Source organism: Mastigoproctus giganteus, chromosome 4 (assembly GCF_048544385.1).
Source record: "Mastigoproctus giganteus isolate SK-2022 chromosome 4, ASM4854438v1, whole genome shotgun sequence".
Classification (NCBI taxonomy): domain Eukaryota; kingdom Metazoa; phylum Arthropoda; class Arachnida; order Uropygi; family Thelyphonidae; genus Mastigoproctus; species Mastigoproctus giganteus.
Window position 1 is genome coordinate 200,475,903 of NC_143578.1, and position 16,514 is coordinate 200,492,416.

At 35.5% G+C, this 16,514-nt stretch overlaps 1 protein-coding gene across 4 annotated transcripts in view; it reads left to right on the forward strand.

The window, feature by feature from the left end:
• Positions 1-16,514, forward strand: part of LOC150087322 (laminin subunit gamma-1-like) — a 327,255-nt gene that overhangs the window by 58,232 nt on the left and 252,509 nt on the right. The window contains exon 1 of one of the 4 annotated variants that reach the window (XM_090371125.1): positions 857-1,291. The exons of 1 other annotated variant lie outside the window; for it this stretch is intronic. In XM_090371125.1, coding sequence (XP_090227251.1) covers positions 1,171-1,291 — 121 coding nt within the window. In that variant the 5' untranslated portion in view covers positions 857-1,170. Of the gene's footprint in view, positions 1-856; positions 1,292-1,336; positions 1,425-7,652; positions 7,723-16,514 lie in introns of those variants that run through there. 2 more of the 4 variants (XM_090371126.1, XM_090371127.1) reach the window with 2 other exon arrangements.

Consider the following 16,514-nt stretch of genomic DNA (forward strand, 5'->3'; position numbering starts at 1 on the left):
CTGGAATGTTGTTGTGGTATCCTGATGTGCCGCGGCACCCCGATTGAAAACCACTGTGTTAATTTGTGAAAAATTAGAAATCTGTTGCAATTATGTTTAAAACAATAAGGAAAAAAAAGCGAAATTGGTTTCAGGAATTTCGATTAATTTTAATTTAATGCATTATTCAAAAGAAATTGCAACCTGTTTACTGAGTTTAAATCTGTTGCGTCAAGGATCTGCGTAGTATTTTCAATACACTTAAGAGAACCGAATAATAAATTCATATTGTGAAATCGCATAAAGAAGTACTGTATTCCAATTCGTTCACACTCATAGTCATCTATTTGCTTGAGAATTCACCCTTGGAACAATTGATATAATACACAATTCACTGACTCCAAAATCTTCATCCCTTCTTCGCTGTATCATCTCTGCCTGTTGAACCCCGCCCTTGAGATTATTTAATTTCTTTCCATATTTGAACCAAATAGCCTAACATAGCTGATGTTATGTCATGAACGCAACAGCAGGGCCTCCGTAAAACTCAAGAACAGGTTCTTGCTGCCTACATTCAGTAACTAGGACTTCCTTCATTACTAGGAAGACTCGAATTCGCTTTTTTTTTTTTTTTTGTTTCTTTATTTTATTACGTCATTTGCTGAGATGTCTTCTGTACAAATATCCGTATGTGGAAGGAGAGGTGTGTCGGCCTACTTTAATGTAGGAGTTGGCTGACCGGTCTAGGCTTGCCTGTCAGCTGACTCCAAAGCAAACAACTAGGAAACATAGTTGAATGTTTTAATTTCTTAGCATGTTCTTTCTTTAACTTCAGGTAAACCTTTGCACAGCTGAATTTGCTTTCCGATCTTTTCCTCTGTTACTTTTCTGCTGCTTTTCAATTATGTCTATGGCCATTCTCGACTTTCAACCCCAGCAGGTGCGTAATGAACCAATCTGCCTTAGCTCACAGGTTTAAACCTCCTTTCGCTCCTGTGGCCACTTATAGTTTCACGTACTCAGTAGCTCTTTTGATTCTCAATGTTTATGTGTCGCTGTTAACGTGTTCTTGTGTTTCTCGCTTGCTAACCTTAACATTGGTCAAGGATGTGTTTGAGAATGACATTCTAAGTTTTATTGGCGTATCAAGGAATGTTTATGTTATAGTAGCGTATTTATCTGTGCTTAAAAATGATTGCAGGTATGCTGAGTCGGTTGGCTGTCTCTCTTTCTTTGTTAATCGTTGTACAAGTAAAGGCTGAAGCTCCATTGGTGAGGCATAGGAGTGATTTTTCATTTGGTAGAATTACTGGTAAGCAAATAATATGCCTAAACTTTGCGAACGTTTACTTGTCTAATTTCTCATAACGTAATGCCCGGCTTGATCATCGCGGAATGTTTGTTCATGTCTGTTGTAATGAATCAACACAAAAGTAGGACCACAGGTGATACCAAGTGTGATTTTTTCTTGCTTTGAATTTTTTAAATTTCAGGTAAATTAGCATGAATTTTCATATCCTGTTTCGACCTTTCTCTAATTTACCTTAATAATGTAAATAAATAAATTTTCTATTTAATCCGGGACTTTAAATTACATTTTAAGTTTTAAAATGTAATTTAAAACTTAATTTTTTTAAAATATTTTTTCATCAAAAAAAGTTTACATTAAGAATTTGGAAACTTGCTTAAACCAAATCTGATAATTCTCCCTGCGGATTGATAGGAGTACTCCCTTTCCATTTAATCATGGAATACCCTAGCCGAGTGGTCAGGGGCGAGAGTGCAGTAGCACACGCTCTTAGAGTAGATCGAGATTCAAGCCTCTGATTGCTAAATACGGTCGATCTGCCAACCCGCAGATCGACCGTATTTAGCAATCGACCGTATTTAGCAATTTAGAAAAGGACCATAATCTACCAGCGTGGTAGATTATGGTCCTTTTCCCTCAACACGAATCGTTGAGGAGGCTTCCATCCTGCAATGGATTGATAATGGCTGCAGTTCACCCAGTAGGAAGCGCTGTCTATCCATTTTTTATGGTGATGCATGCATATCCAATTTTGCAGTTTTAAAAGCAGTGAGTCTGGACATAAAGGTACTCTAACCTAAACTGTGTATTCTTTCTATTACGTGTATTGGAAAGAACATGCAGTTAATTATACACTCAATGGACAATTTATTACGACCACCACCGTCTTCAAAGAAATCGAATGTGTCACTGTGGTAGTGTCACATACGTGGACTACCTCGTGACTGAGTTTATAGGTAACAGCAGACATCTCTAGAAGTCATTTGAAGTACCGTACATTTGCGTAGGTCCGTACACTTGCGACTAACAAAGTAGTTATAGTCCTTTCACTCTGTGTGGAAAAAGCTTGAGTTTACATCCTTTTTAGACTGAGAAATTTGCCAAGTTACTCTGTCTCGCAGAGCCGGAACTATGGTGGGGAGAGCGTGGCCCCCAGGCGCAGCATTTTAAGGGCGCACTCGACCAGTTATGCACTTTAAAATTGCTTCATTTTTGATTTAATTACAGTGGGACTTGTGTTTAACAAACTTCTTTTAGCGAATTTTTTTGAATTCCTCTTGTTAATTACATTTGAAATAGTTTCCGTAGAACGAAGAAAATTTCCATATAACGACGGATTACGAAAGATTACTTAACTTTGTAAGCATTTTCCCACCTCTGGCCTTTAGGCAATTAGAAAGCGCGAATTAAGGGTTTAAGGGGCTACTGTTCCACAATGTAAGTGGTGTCCTTAAAACCTATGCTGTTCTAGAATTCTAGCCTCTAGCCTACGTGTCTACAATTAACGCTGTTATTTATTTAGCTGTTCTCTAAATTTAATTAAAATAAAAAAAAAACTTAAAAAATTTATAAATTATTCGTAAGGGGTTCTGGGGTAAGGGGTTACGTGTCTGGGGTTCACATAAAAAAAAAAGAAAAAAGAATAAGATGTCAAAGCGGAGCCGAATTTCAAAAGAAGAAATTGAGGGAGGAAGAAATAAAGAAATTGTCAAATAATTTTCAAAAATGGTTTGCGCCAGTTACGAAAGTAAAGATCACAATAAAGAAAATCCTGTTAGCTGCAATTCAGTCATTCCTGACGCTGAAGAAAATTGTAGCGATACAGAGGCACACAATTGTGAAAATGGCCAGAAAACTGAATATGAGTCACCCCAGATTATAAAAAATGAAAATAATAATAATCATATTATGCTTAACTTAAATAATCTTGCATCTTCTTGGCAATATTTCTGATAAAATAAGATGCTTTTTGATAGAAAATGGACTAGATCAAGGTAAAGATGCGGATTTTCGTTATTCTTTATAGGATGGACGTTATTCTTAGGACGGACGTCGATTTAGAGTGGTTTGGAAAAAAACTTGCTAATGGTAAATTTGCAGACAGAAATTTGTGATTTACTTAAAAAAACCTAAATCTTTGTATTGTTTTCCGTGCATTTTATTTGGAAGTAATAAAAATACCGGCAATGCACCGTCACTAGTTAATTCACAGAAAGGCTTTTCCCCTTGGAAACGCTTATATCGCTGTATTCCAAATCGCGAAAATTCCTTAGAACACTGTGAACATTTTCTAAAATGGAAATAAATGGAAAGCGTCTAAAAATTTCTGGACTTGTTGATGATTCTCTACAAAAAGCAATTTTAACAGAGAAAGAAAAATGGAGACGAATTTTGATCATTAGAATAATGTGCAAAAAATAATATTGCATTAAGAGGTTCAAATTAGATATTTGGGAATCCGAAAGCTGGAATATTCCTCAATATTGAACTTATAAGTCATTATAATACAGAACTAGCAGAACAATCAAATAATCGAAAAGGAACTGCGAATTATTAATCGCATAAAATTCAAGACGAATATATATGAAATTCGGGCCAGTATTATTCCAATAATTTAAAAAAGTTAAGTACTTCTCCTTGTTAATTGATAGCACACCCGATTTATCACATCATGAACAAATGTACCAAATAATTAGATATGTGCAAATTATTGATGGAAAAATATCAATAGAAGAGATTGTTTCATTGATTTTACCGAAAGGAAAGAAAAGAATGCCAAAATGGATTGGTGAAAGAAATACTTACTAAATTAGAAAAGGATGGATTGTAAGGGGGCGGGGATACGATAACGAGGACACTATGGCGGGAAAATATAATGGTGTACAGGCAATAATTTAAAAAAAAAATGAATTTTCAATGTTTTCTACCATGTTCGGCACTTGTCTTAATTTAGCTGGTATGTGTGCAGCGTCAATAAGGTCTGGAACGATAAGTTTTTCGCCGTTGTTTAAAGAATATTTACTTTTTTTTTTCTGGTTCTACTGGTAGCTGGGAAATTTTAATGAATACTTTGAAGATTTCAAAATAAGGACATTTAGACGCAAAATGGTCATCCAAAGAACGAGCTATAAAATCTTTGTTCTTACAAATAGAAAAATTTCATTGGACGTTCTTATGACTGATTTGAGCACTAGATTTGAAAAACTGAATACTGTACTATTTCTTCAGATTTTGATTTTCTATTTGGAACTTCACTGACATTAATTAATAAATCTGACTTATAGAAGGTTGCTTCCAAGCTTAGATTAAAATATAACAAAGATTTAAATGCGTCAGAAATTGGAAATTTCAATCAGGGCAGGCTAGAAATTTTGCGGTGTACCGGGTGCAAACACTGAACGCGGAGCTTCCTTTCTTTCCTTCCTGCGGCTAACAGTCTGTGGTGGACCTCTTGAAGTGCTTAGCAGTTGTTGTTTTTCTGTAGGGCATAGTGGGGCCTCTCAACCAACGAGGAAATAAAATGTCTAGTGCTACGTGTACCAAATTACTATAATAATAATACGAAATTATTTCGTATTACATATTACAATACTAAATATTTTAGTTTTTTTTTTAAATTTTTTTGCAATTTAATATTTTTTAAAAATAAATGCCTGTCCAAGCACGGGACCTTTCCGAGCATGGGGTTTCTTTAAGCGCTGGCCGGGTGTGGTTGCAACCATCGTGCCTGCTTCAAGCTGGTCCTGGTTCCAAAAATTGTTTTATCAATTCTGCAGGATATAAAATCTGTAACTCCTTTTCAACTTTTCCAGTTTATTCATGGGTATTGTCTAATAGAACCTTATCCAAACATATAAATAGCAATACCCATTTTTCTTACCCTGTGAAGGTCCTTCAGTAGACTTAAATTGATTAAAAATCACGTTAGATCAACAACTGGACAAGGACGACTAACTAACATCAATTATATCCATTGAAAATCACGTTGCACAAAACATAAATTATTGATGAAAATTATCATTAATTTTAATCAATAATCTTGCTTTGGCAAAAGCGAGAAAAATTAAATTAAAATAACACGTCTGCATTGCATATTTTTGGTTTGTGTTATTTGTTAAAAGTACTCTATATTATATTTCGCAATATTTTGTTTCTATGATTTACTTCTAGATATATATAAACTATCTGTGATTTTTTTATTTCTTTGTAGTTGCACTGGTGTTCAAAGGCAGTGCATCACCCTTTAAAATTGCAATTGCCGTCCAAATAACGCAAGTACTGTATATGGCAATATTTCTTACAGATTGCATCAGATAAGATTGACACGCGTAGGTGATGACGTAATATTGCATCAGCTGTTACTTGCTTGTGTCAGGATGGCGAATTACATGCGTTGACGCCACGAAGAAAGAGTGCTATTGTTGCTTTACGTGAGGAAGGATGTTCTTTCCGTCATATTGCTTATAGAGTGTCTTGTAATCAGTTGACAGTGAGTAGATTTCTTTCCCAAGAATACTGGTTCTGCTGATAGGAAAAAAGGAACTGGATGCAAACGAGTCTCTACGCCAAAACAGCACAGTATTTTGTAGCGCTCATGCCTTAAAAATCGTAAAGCTTCTTCCTCTGAGCTGAAAAGAGAATGGAAAGAACATGCAGGAGTGGTAGCAAGTGCAGTAACAGTCAGAAGACGCCTTTTCAAAAATGGACTTGTAGCCCGTCGTCCTAAGAAGCCCCTCCTCAGGCAAAAAAATGAAAAAGGCCCGATTAATTTGGTCTAAGGAGCATGTTAAATGGACCCCTGAGCAGTGGAAGTCAGTTATTTTCTCGGATGAGAAGAAATTCAACCTGCATGGCTCTGATGGGAGACAAACGATTCGCTGTAGATGTGGTGAAGAATACCAACCAGATTGTATGGTGTCTACAGTGAAATTCCCTACCAGCCAAATGATATGGGGGTGCATTTCGTATCGCCTGCAGTTTATAAAAGGTTCCGTAAATGCCAATGGATACTTGGCTATATTGGAAAGCAAATTGCTGCCAATCATTAGAGACAATTTCAACTTGCCAAGTAACTGCATGTTTCAGGACGACTCTGCTCCTTGTCATCGGGCGAAAAGTGTCAATAGGCACTTCTGTAGTTACTTTAGCTTCATTTCTGCCTTAGAGGTTCGTGCAGAATGTTTCGCCTGTAACAAATGTTTACGTTTGTTACTGAAAAAAATGGTTGGAAGAACGGTCCATTACAACCCTTAGCTGGCCAGGAAACAACTCGGACGGACCTGAATCCTATGGAGAACTGTTGCGTGTGGAAACTGCAGTTGCCAGAAAGAAACCAAAGACCCTTCGTGAACTTCATAATTCGTGTTTGGAACCACGAACTATCAGTTGATTATCTTCAGAAATCGGTCTTGTCAATGCCTGGACGGTGTGCTGCTGCCATCAGGGCCAGAAGCGGTTCAACTAAGTATTAGTTTGCACCTGGTGAACTTTTCATTTTGTTTTCCATTTAAAATGATAAACTGATGCAAATTGAGGGCTTCTGATAACATTTCAGCCATAATTGTCTTGTTTACCAAAACTGTTGTATAAAGGTTGCAAATGCTCATTTTGGAATATATTGAGAGCACCTGTCAAATATTACTTAGCTTTGCCTTAACTATTAATAAATATCTTTTCTTTATATTTCTATTTGTGATGCTAGTCATTAATGTAACATACCATTGCGAAAAAGGGTTAGAAATGTGAAATTGCTAGGTGATGCATTTTCTTTGAACACTAGTGTATATATATTTTATTTTTGTTTCTACTCGTATATAAACAAACTACAGTCTCTGTGGATATAAACGAATATTTGTAAGTTTCTTTTTCTTTGATATTTTTGTTTTGTTTTATTCATTGTATTATTTAAATTATCTTATTAATTTATATCATAGATCCTTACAATAGTAATTTGTTTGGTAAAACTTCAGAACAGGGTGCACACTTCAGACTATCAGTGAGAAGAAAGGAAGAAGGCAGTGATTGATGGGTGGAGACTCCTCCCACTCACTGCTTTCCTCATGTTCTCCTCGCCATATGTTACAGGGGAAAGGTCACATGACGGACTGAAATGAGAAACTCGTCCGCGATTTTAAACTAGCACCGAGGGAGAGGGTAAAACTCGTTTCTCGATTTTACAATTTTGTTCGTCACATGACATTTTTCTGAAACGTATGGCAAGGAGGGGAGGAGCAATCACATCCTTCACTTCGACCTTTCGTCGGCCACGCCCAGCTGCATCCAGTTCTGAAGTAAGCCATTTTTATAAATTCATAAAGATTAACTAACTGCATATAATGGGGATGTACTTGTATACTTTAGCCCCAGGCGTTGGATTGCCTAGTTCCGTCTGCTGCCTCGGATGAGGTTAGATGGCTTTTTAACAATCAAAACAGGTAAATCAATAATATAGAATACTCGCAGTTTGCAAACATGATATATTTCACAGGAAGAATGGGTAAGCGAAATGACCAATATAATTTTGAATGTGAAATGATTATGGAGGCTTTTCACTGCGGTTAGCCTGCGTTTGCCAATACATCAGAACCCACTTAAAATGCTCTGGAAGACTTTTGAACTTTGCAAATATGAAACCTTAATAACAGAGTGGAACTAATGTTTTTGCAGATATTGAATTTTGAGCTGAAATCAGAAGAGATAATTTTTTTTTTTTGGCTGATGCAGCATAAGCCTCAGGCTTCCTTGCACCATATAACTAACTAACTGATAATAATAATAATACAATAAACTTGGATTTAAACCACGTGCAGTGCTGGATTAAGGTACGAGCTAACAGGGCAGTTGCCCGGGGCGCCCGAAGCTGAAGAGCAAGGGAACGATTTTTTTTACAAAATCTTGTGCAGATTTCTAGGATATGCAAAGGGATGCCAAAATAATATTTCTGCTCAGGGCTGTGGAATACCTTAGTGCGTCCGTGACCATAAAGTACTCAGATGCATGTACTGCCATACTTTTTGCCTTACTCACTAAGTTAGTTCATTAAGAGCATTACAATTTTTAGAAGGGAATGCAGAAAATAATTTTAGAAGGGTAAACTTGACATGAGCTTAACCTTTTATGAGTAGTGTATATGCACATCCTTTACAAATATATACATATTTGTAAATTATAAAAGTATATGCTTTATAAATATATCATTTTTCTATTTTTGGCTTACAGAACGAGGTTTATAAAAAAAAAAAAAAAAAAAGAGAATAGCACTTTTATTCTGTAATGGAATAGCTCTCTCATGCATAGCAGTTGTGAGTTGCCTTTGTATTGTACTACTTCAAACAGCAGCATTTCTCTCAGTAAGAAAGTGCTTTTTAAATTAATTAAAATGCAATACTAAAAAACTCATTACGAAGATGAAGAGTGCTATTTATAAAATATCCATTGGAAAAACATTTGGTTACAAGTTACTTATTAGTTACTTGTATGAGAGAATGCAGTTGCTAGTGGCAGTGCACCTGACAGAGATTGACGTGTGGACATATTCGAATATAATATTTTGGTAATATTTTAGTTATGTTTGTGTAACAAATTAATTTTATTTAGGTAGAGAATTAACGTCATATGGAGAATCTTCAATGGTTCTACTGTTACTTGTACTGTATATCACAACAACAGCTGCTATAGTAAAATGTATTGAAACACATAGCAGTATCTCAAGGGTGTATCAGGAATGGCTAATAGCCAAGAAAATGAGCAGCCAGCGCAAAATTTGATACGAAAGGAGTGGTTGATGCCCCAGTAGTGTAATCGGTTAGAATTGTGTAGGCGATAGGGCCGATTCGAAGAGTTGTTTAGACATGTGCAAAATTGCAGTGGAAATTGAAATAACAATAAAAGAAATACAAACAAACAAAACAAAGCATTTATTAAAATGTTCAACGAACAATGAAATTTGAGTAGTTTTATTCATAAAAAGAGATCCATGCTTGGAACAAAAACAGAAAATAGGAAAGAAAATAAGAAAGAAACAGTATATCTAGGAAAATTTAATGCGTAAAAAATAAAAATATTTATTTTATAAAACAATGTTAAAAATAACAACAATAATATTCTTAAGTAATGGAGAGGAAATCCCTCCTTCTGTGATCAGGCTCGGGATCAGTTCCTTTGATCTCTGATTGTACAGTATTCGAACCGACTGAATTGTCTCTCTGTACAGACTGTTATATATAATAACCTTGCAAAACCCCTCTGACCCCACTTCAGAAGTTCTTATACGTATATAATTTTCTCTCTCTAACGAGCGTTCAGATATGTGTTTAGCATCTATTGCCTTCATGTAATAACTCGGCTCGAGTGACAGATTTTGTGAAATATTACATACAGCTATATTGTAGTTGAAACGCTAGATTTTTGTTTTTTTTTGTTGTTGTTGCTGTGTGCTGATTAGAGGAACGAATGGTCAGTATGGTGGATGGCAGAAAAGTAATGTTCTCGGCAGTGGCACGTTATACCTTCATGGGGCCCAAGACAAAATGGAATTTGGGGGCCCTATCTGAAGGAAAAACTGACAAAGAACATTTTCAATTTCATTTTATTGTGACAAAACAAAACAAACAAACTAAATATAAGCAATATAAGGACAAGCAATAGAAGGAGATGGAAAGAAACCCCATGGTGGAATGATAGGACGAGAGAGGCTGTGAAAATCAAGAATAATGCATTCAGGACCTACTTTCAGAACAGAAATGATGAGAATAAAGAGAGATATGAAACCGTGAAGACAGGCTAAGAGGATAGTTAACGAGGAGAGAAGACTATGGTTGTAAGAATGGAGTGAAACTCTACGACAAGATATCGACGGTAATAAAAAGATGCTGTATGGTATGGTGAGGAATCGAAGAAGAGACGATGAACAGAGCAAATACTTGATGGATGAGAATGAGAACCTAATAACCAAGGATGAAGAGATAAGAGAAACATGGAAGAAGTATTTTGAAAATCTGTTGAACGTGCAGGACAGCCAGCAAAAGTGGCAAAGGCAGGTTGATCATAGAAGAGGGGATGGAAGAGAAGATACGGAGAGAGAGAGAGAGAGAGAGAGAGAGAGAGAGAGAGAGAGAGAGAGAGAGCAGACAGACTTCACATGGAATGATGTAGTGCAGGCATGGAAATACATCAAGACATGTAAGTCTGCTGGTATGGATGAGATAAATGGACAGATGCCGAAGGCTACAGGCGAGGCAGGGATAGCGTGGACATACAGACTGTTCCATAAGATCTGGGATGAGAGACAGGTGCCGAAGGACCGGAAAGAAGGTTTGATCATTCCATTGTTCAAGAAGGGGAACACGAAAAAGTGTTCCAATTATAGAGGCATCACATGTGAGTAAGCTGTATGAGAGAGTGTTAGAGTGGAAGATAAGAGGAACGACTGAAAATAGAATGGCTGAGGAACAGTATGGCTTTAGGCCTGCAGATCGACGGTGGATCTAATTTTTTGCATCAGGCAACTGATGGAAAAGTGTTATGAACACAATTAAGAATTATGGATGGCATTTTTGGATATAAAGAAAGCATTTAATGCCGTAAAGAGAGAGAAAGTGTGGGAGGCTTTGAGAAACTTAGGGATACAGGAACATCTTGTGGAGAGAATTGAGAATATGTGCACCAATACAGTGAGCAAAGTAAGAACAGTGATGGGGGTTGATGGAGAGTTTCGAATTAACATCAGGTTTGAGGCAAGGAGGCATCCTGTCACCACTACTGTTCATAGCTGTCATGAATGATGTGCAATGTAGAGTGGTGGAACAACTTGGACAGGACCAGATGACCTGTGCATATGAGGAGAGAGTAGGGAACAAGCGCAACGGCAAGTTGATATATGGGCTAGTATGGGCAATGAATTTGGACTGGTTTTCAGTCAGGAGAAGAGTGAAGTAATGATTCTAAAGAGGAGTGGGCTTGACGGATACATTACAATGGAAAGAGATAAAAATGGTTAATAACTTCAAGTATTTAGGAAGCACCATTACAAAGCCTGGAGTGATAGATGAAGAAATAAGTACAATAGACTCCCGATTTTCCGGGATAGATGGTAAAAAATAAGTTAATCCAAAAATACAATAAGTTCCCGACATATGTAAGAGATGTGTTCCCGGACCTTTTACGTAAGTAGAGTTTTACGTAACTCGGGAATGACTAAAAAAATATTGCTCCTATATCCGTGATATGCCAAAATTACAAAAACCACATGATATCCTCAGCAGAATGAAGAAAAATAGTTATATATTTTTAATTAGTTCAATTAAAAACTTTATCTGGGGACAGCGATGAAGTAGCCGGAGTGGCACATAAGAAAAGAAAACACGCATAATAATTGTACTGTAAAAACTGATTTGTATTTCATAGCCTTGGTTATTATAGTTGACCTCATTGGTGCGGATCGCTTCACCGCTTCTCGTATTCTGTATTTCTCCTTTATTGTGTTCACCGTTGCCACTGACAAATCTGAATTCTGTTCGATACATGTTAATGTTTGGCCATTTTAATACATCCTTATTATTTTAATTTTCTCATCCAACTGAATCGCTTTCCTTTTCTTGATAGATTTACTATTACCACTCTCACTTATTCTCTTAGTAGGCACCATGATAACAGTCAAAATTAAATTTTCTGAAAAGAACTTCACAGGGTTAAGGCGAAAACTCAATATTATCACCCCACATGTGCTCACATTTTACTAAAACACATTTCTGGAGGTCACTGCCATAAAACAATAAAAACAATTTGCACTTTCCGGGTTACTGGGCTTTTCTGTTAGTGCATCTAATTTTAAATGGGTAGTAAACTCAATCTTATTGCATTTGGGATAATACCAATAGCTGGAATTCTCTGGGTTTTTAAGTTATTATAGTGAAATGTGTGTCCCCTTCACTGAAATCTTCAGTCATATAAAAAAAAATATATAAAAAACGCTGCGTAAGTCGGGAACTTACTGTATCGAAAAATGTTCAGCAACTTACGTAAAAAGTATGGCGATAGATAGAAAAAACTTACCACGTACTAATCGCGTGTCCAATACGATGCTTCCTTTTATTTTTTACGATGTCGATTTTAAATCATTAGATTTAAAATCGACTATTTATTTAGCTTCCCTTTATTTTTTAAAATGACGCATATGGTTTGGTCCCCAACATTATAAAATGGTTCTTTAGAGATTTAACGGATGCACTGTTTTTCAAACTTTTGAATAATTTCAAGTTTTTATTTAATTCTCTCGCGCTTGCTCATCATTTTCACGATTTCTAAACAAAAAAAAAAAAAAAAAAAAATAGTTACTATAAAAAAAATTCCGACATAACGAAGCAAAATTTGGTTTTTTTTTTTTTTTTTTTGAGCGACGGGTGTGAAGACAAGCGGCAGTTGCAAGATAATAGGCACAATAATCTCCTAATGACGACTTATAACGACACTTCTTGTCGCTCATTTACGACTTGCAAAACTTCTGTTTATACCTGTTCTAGTTATTACTTGAATTTTATGATTTCAGGTCGATTTTTTTTTTTTTCTTTTTAATTTGGAGTCTTGAAGTGGGTCGGTTAATCGGATCCTGGTAAATCGAGAGTCTGCTGTAGATGGATACAAACGGGAGGGAATTTCTATAGGCAACCAAAAGATCTGATCTGGAACAGGAACATACCACTGAGTTGTAAGAATGCTATATAATCAGGCCTATTACGTACAAATTCTGATATATGCATCTGAAACTCTGACTTTGAGGAAAAAGGATGAAAGCAGAATTCAGGGGGCAAGATTTGTGAGGAGCATAGCCAGAAAGTCAAGATGTGACAAATGCAGGAATGATGTGATTAGGAAGAGAATTCAGGTTGAAAAACTCCAGAATAGGATTGAAAGGTCCCTTTTGAAATGGTTTTGATATGTCAAGAGGATGAATGAGAGACGTTTGCCAAGAAGAATGTTTGATTTACAATTAAGAGATAAAAGACCAAGGGGGAGACCAAGAATGCGATGGCAATACATGATAAAGACCTATGTCATTAAATGAGGAGGAAACTGTAGTGAAATCAGTGACTGAAGAAGTACACAGACTTACGGTTTAGGCATGTTAGTGGTTGCTATAGGATAATGCACAACCACTAACATGCCTCGGTTTAGGCATGTTAGTGGTTGCTTTATGATGATCTTGTTTTATCAGTTACTAAGTACTGTATATAAATCATTAATTATTACAATTTGCTTAGTATATTATTGTTGCTAAAACGTGATTAATATACCTGTTGTAGGCTTTATTTATATCTTTAAATGAGTTGTTTTTTTCTTGCAGGTGTTATCCACCAAGAAATAAACTATTCAAACACTTTGGACATCATGCTAAATAATTTTAATGTGATGCTCTTTTGTACACCACAATTATTTATTGTGGTGTACAAAATATATAATAATTTGTTTCTTGATAATACCTATTATCTTCGAATTATTATTAAAATCCAGGAGGAAATAAGTAAAGTATATTACAAAAATTTTGTAAATTAAATTAAATAAGCAGAATAAATTACAGTCTTTCTATCTATTCTGCTGTTTGAAGAAAGTGGACAGTTGAAAGATAATACCAGTTTTCATTGACAGAATGAATTCATTTTTCGTTTTAATGGTCTCAAGACATGTATTCCTTTTGATTCTAATTTATACATTGTCTGTTCCCAATATAAGTCATTCTTTGTGAATCTTGTACCTAGGAGCATATTGGGGAGGGTGGGGAATATGGCCTTCCTTAACCAAAAATTCAAAATTAAAAAAAAAAGAATGCAGGAGGCATTTCGCTTCTCTATTCTCTCAAGGGATTCCCGTCTACAAAGAGCTAACTGAAAGACAAAATCTCTGGGAAAACCAGTGATTTTGTTCAGTGGCATAACTATACCAATGCAGCTGCATTGGGGGCCTGAGCTTGAAAGGAGTCCGTGAAATTTGGAAGACAGATATATGTCTCAAGACAATTAACAAATTTCATTAGATATGAGCAATTTTTTTTAATTAAATGTAACACATTCTTATCTACCGAGCAACTTGCTGCCCGAGTGTTGTTTAGACTGATGCCATGCTTATAGAAATATTAGTAATTAAAAGATAGTCATAAAATATTCAACAAAACTAGTGTCAAATATAAATATACATCAGTCTGATTTTATTCTAACGTTGGCGAACTTTACATTTTTTGTGTGCATGTGTACTCTGATTGTTATTGGAGGACAATATGTTTTATTTCACAATACACAAATTTATCACATAACAGTCTAGTTATGGCCAGCATTGTCATTTTAGCGATGTTCGTGCTAGATTTACCTTTTTTATTTTATCCGAAGTGAAAAACTACAAGGATGACGAATCAGTTATTACTATGCTAGCCAGAGGCACAACTAAATTGCGGCTCCTTTGATCCTCGCGTATGACGTTCTGAAACTGACCAATGCATTGGAAGGGACCCTTCCTCTAATTAGTGTTTATTCCATGGTGTTCAGAGAGTGGAATCAACAGTGACCAGGCAGAGTAAAGCGTCTACTTCAGTCACTCCAAAGCATGCAGTTTCATTAAATTCATGGTTTTGAGGTTCATTTTCACGACAACATTCTACCCTTGTCTATTGCTTTGTTTCTATACAGTGAACAGGACCCAGAGTTTGTTGCTGGCCATGAATAATACATTTTATAACCCTTTTATATGTATCTATTTTGTTTTCATTTGTGGGAAAATTTGTTGCAAAGTTAGTTGAAGGAAAAACTGGTGAAACGAGAGTGAGAAATGAAACAAAAATATTCAGCCAGTCGCACAGATTTTCATTTGCTTTATTGGCAGAGAAAGAAATTTCTGCAGCTGTTATCAAGCATCATGTACTATTCTGTGATTCTACATTTTCAAGTTTCTCAGAGCATTAAAAAAATTTACCCATTACCACCATTCTTTTCTAACTTGTGATAGAAAGCCTGAAGATGTAAGTAAATTTATAATTCCAATTTTCAATCGTTTACAAGATGGACCATTCACAAATTATGAATGATCCATGATGTTGGCGATCGTCAAACTTCCAGTTCGATACTAATACATGTTACTAATTGCTGTAGATATATTTATTTTTTTGTAACTGTTCTTTGCATTTTGTTGCAATTTGACAGAATGATTTGTAATTTTATTACTCTGATGTCAGTAATCTTTTTTATTGAAAATTTGTTGCTGGATCATTTACAGATCAGAGAAAGATATTATAATACGAATATCCACCAATCAGTCAGAACTCTTCACATTCTTTCTTTGAAATTTTCTGCAATTTAACTTTCCTAATGTAGAGGGTTGCTTCTTTATGCTGATTCACTTTTAAAATTACTGGAGTATCCTGCCCAAAACATAGATGCAATAACTTAAATCATTTCTGCATGAAAACCACTGTTCTGAATAGTTTTAACAGTGTCTTAACAAAAACTTATCCTTTTTCATTTGTGATAATTCAATTACTTGGTCTAGGTAACTATTTTTTTTTTTTTTGCTTGTGAATTTTCATATTAAATTATAGTGTATAATTTTGCCCTTTGTGAAAATGAGCAAAAAATATATTCAACACTTTTGTGATCAGTGGCTCAACGATGCTAAATATAAAAACTGGCTCTACAAATTAGATGGTGATTATTTAAAATGTTTTTGTAAATATTGTAAATGCTTGCTGACAGACAAATTAAGCAATACTGAAAGGCATCACAATACAAATGAAGCACGAGAAAACAAAAGAGCCCTTTAGTTTTCAGCATTAGAGAGTATTGCCATTCAAGAAAATTGGTGATACAGAAGGTGCAAAGGCAGAAAGCAGCATAGCATTTTTCATAGCTGTGCAGGGGTGGATCCACGTTTTGTGGGGCAAGAAGCTTATACAATTTTTGGGGTCCTCTTTAAGAAAAAGAATGCAAAATTTCTTTGTATTCTTTTTCTAAAGTTGGTGGCCACTCCAATGCCACCCAACACGAGGGGAATGTTAATAACTGCCTAACATGTGAAAATAACGTATTTTCATATTTTTCGAAGTAAGTTGTTTCTGTCGAAAGAGAGAGTCAGAGTGAGCATTCAAAGTAGTGAGCATTAGACATTAGGCCAGGTTATAAATCTATTCGCTGAATTTTAACAAAATTTTAACAGAATTAAAGACATTAAATATTTATCAGGAAGTTGA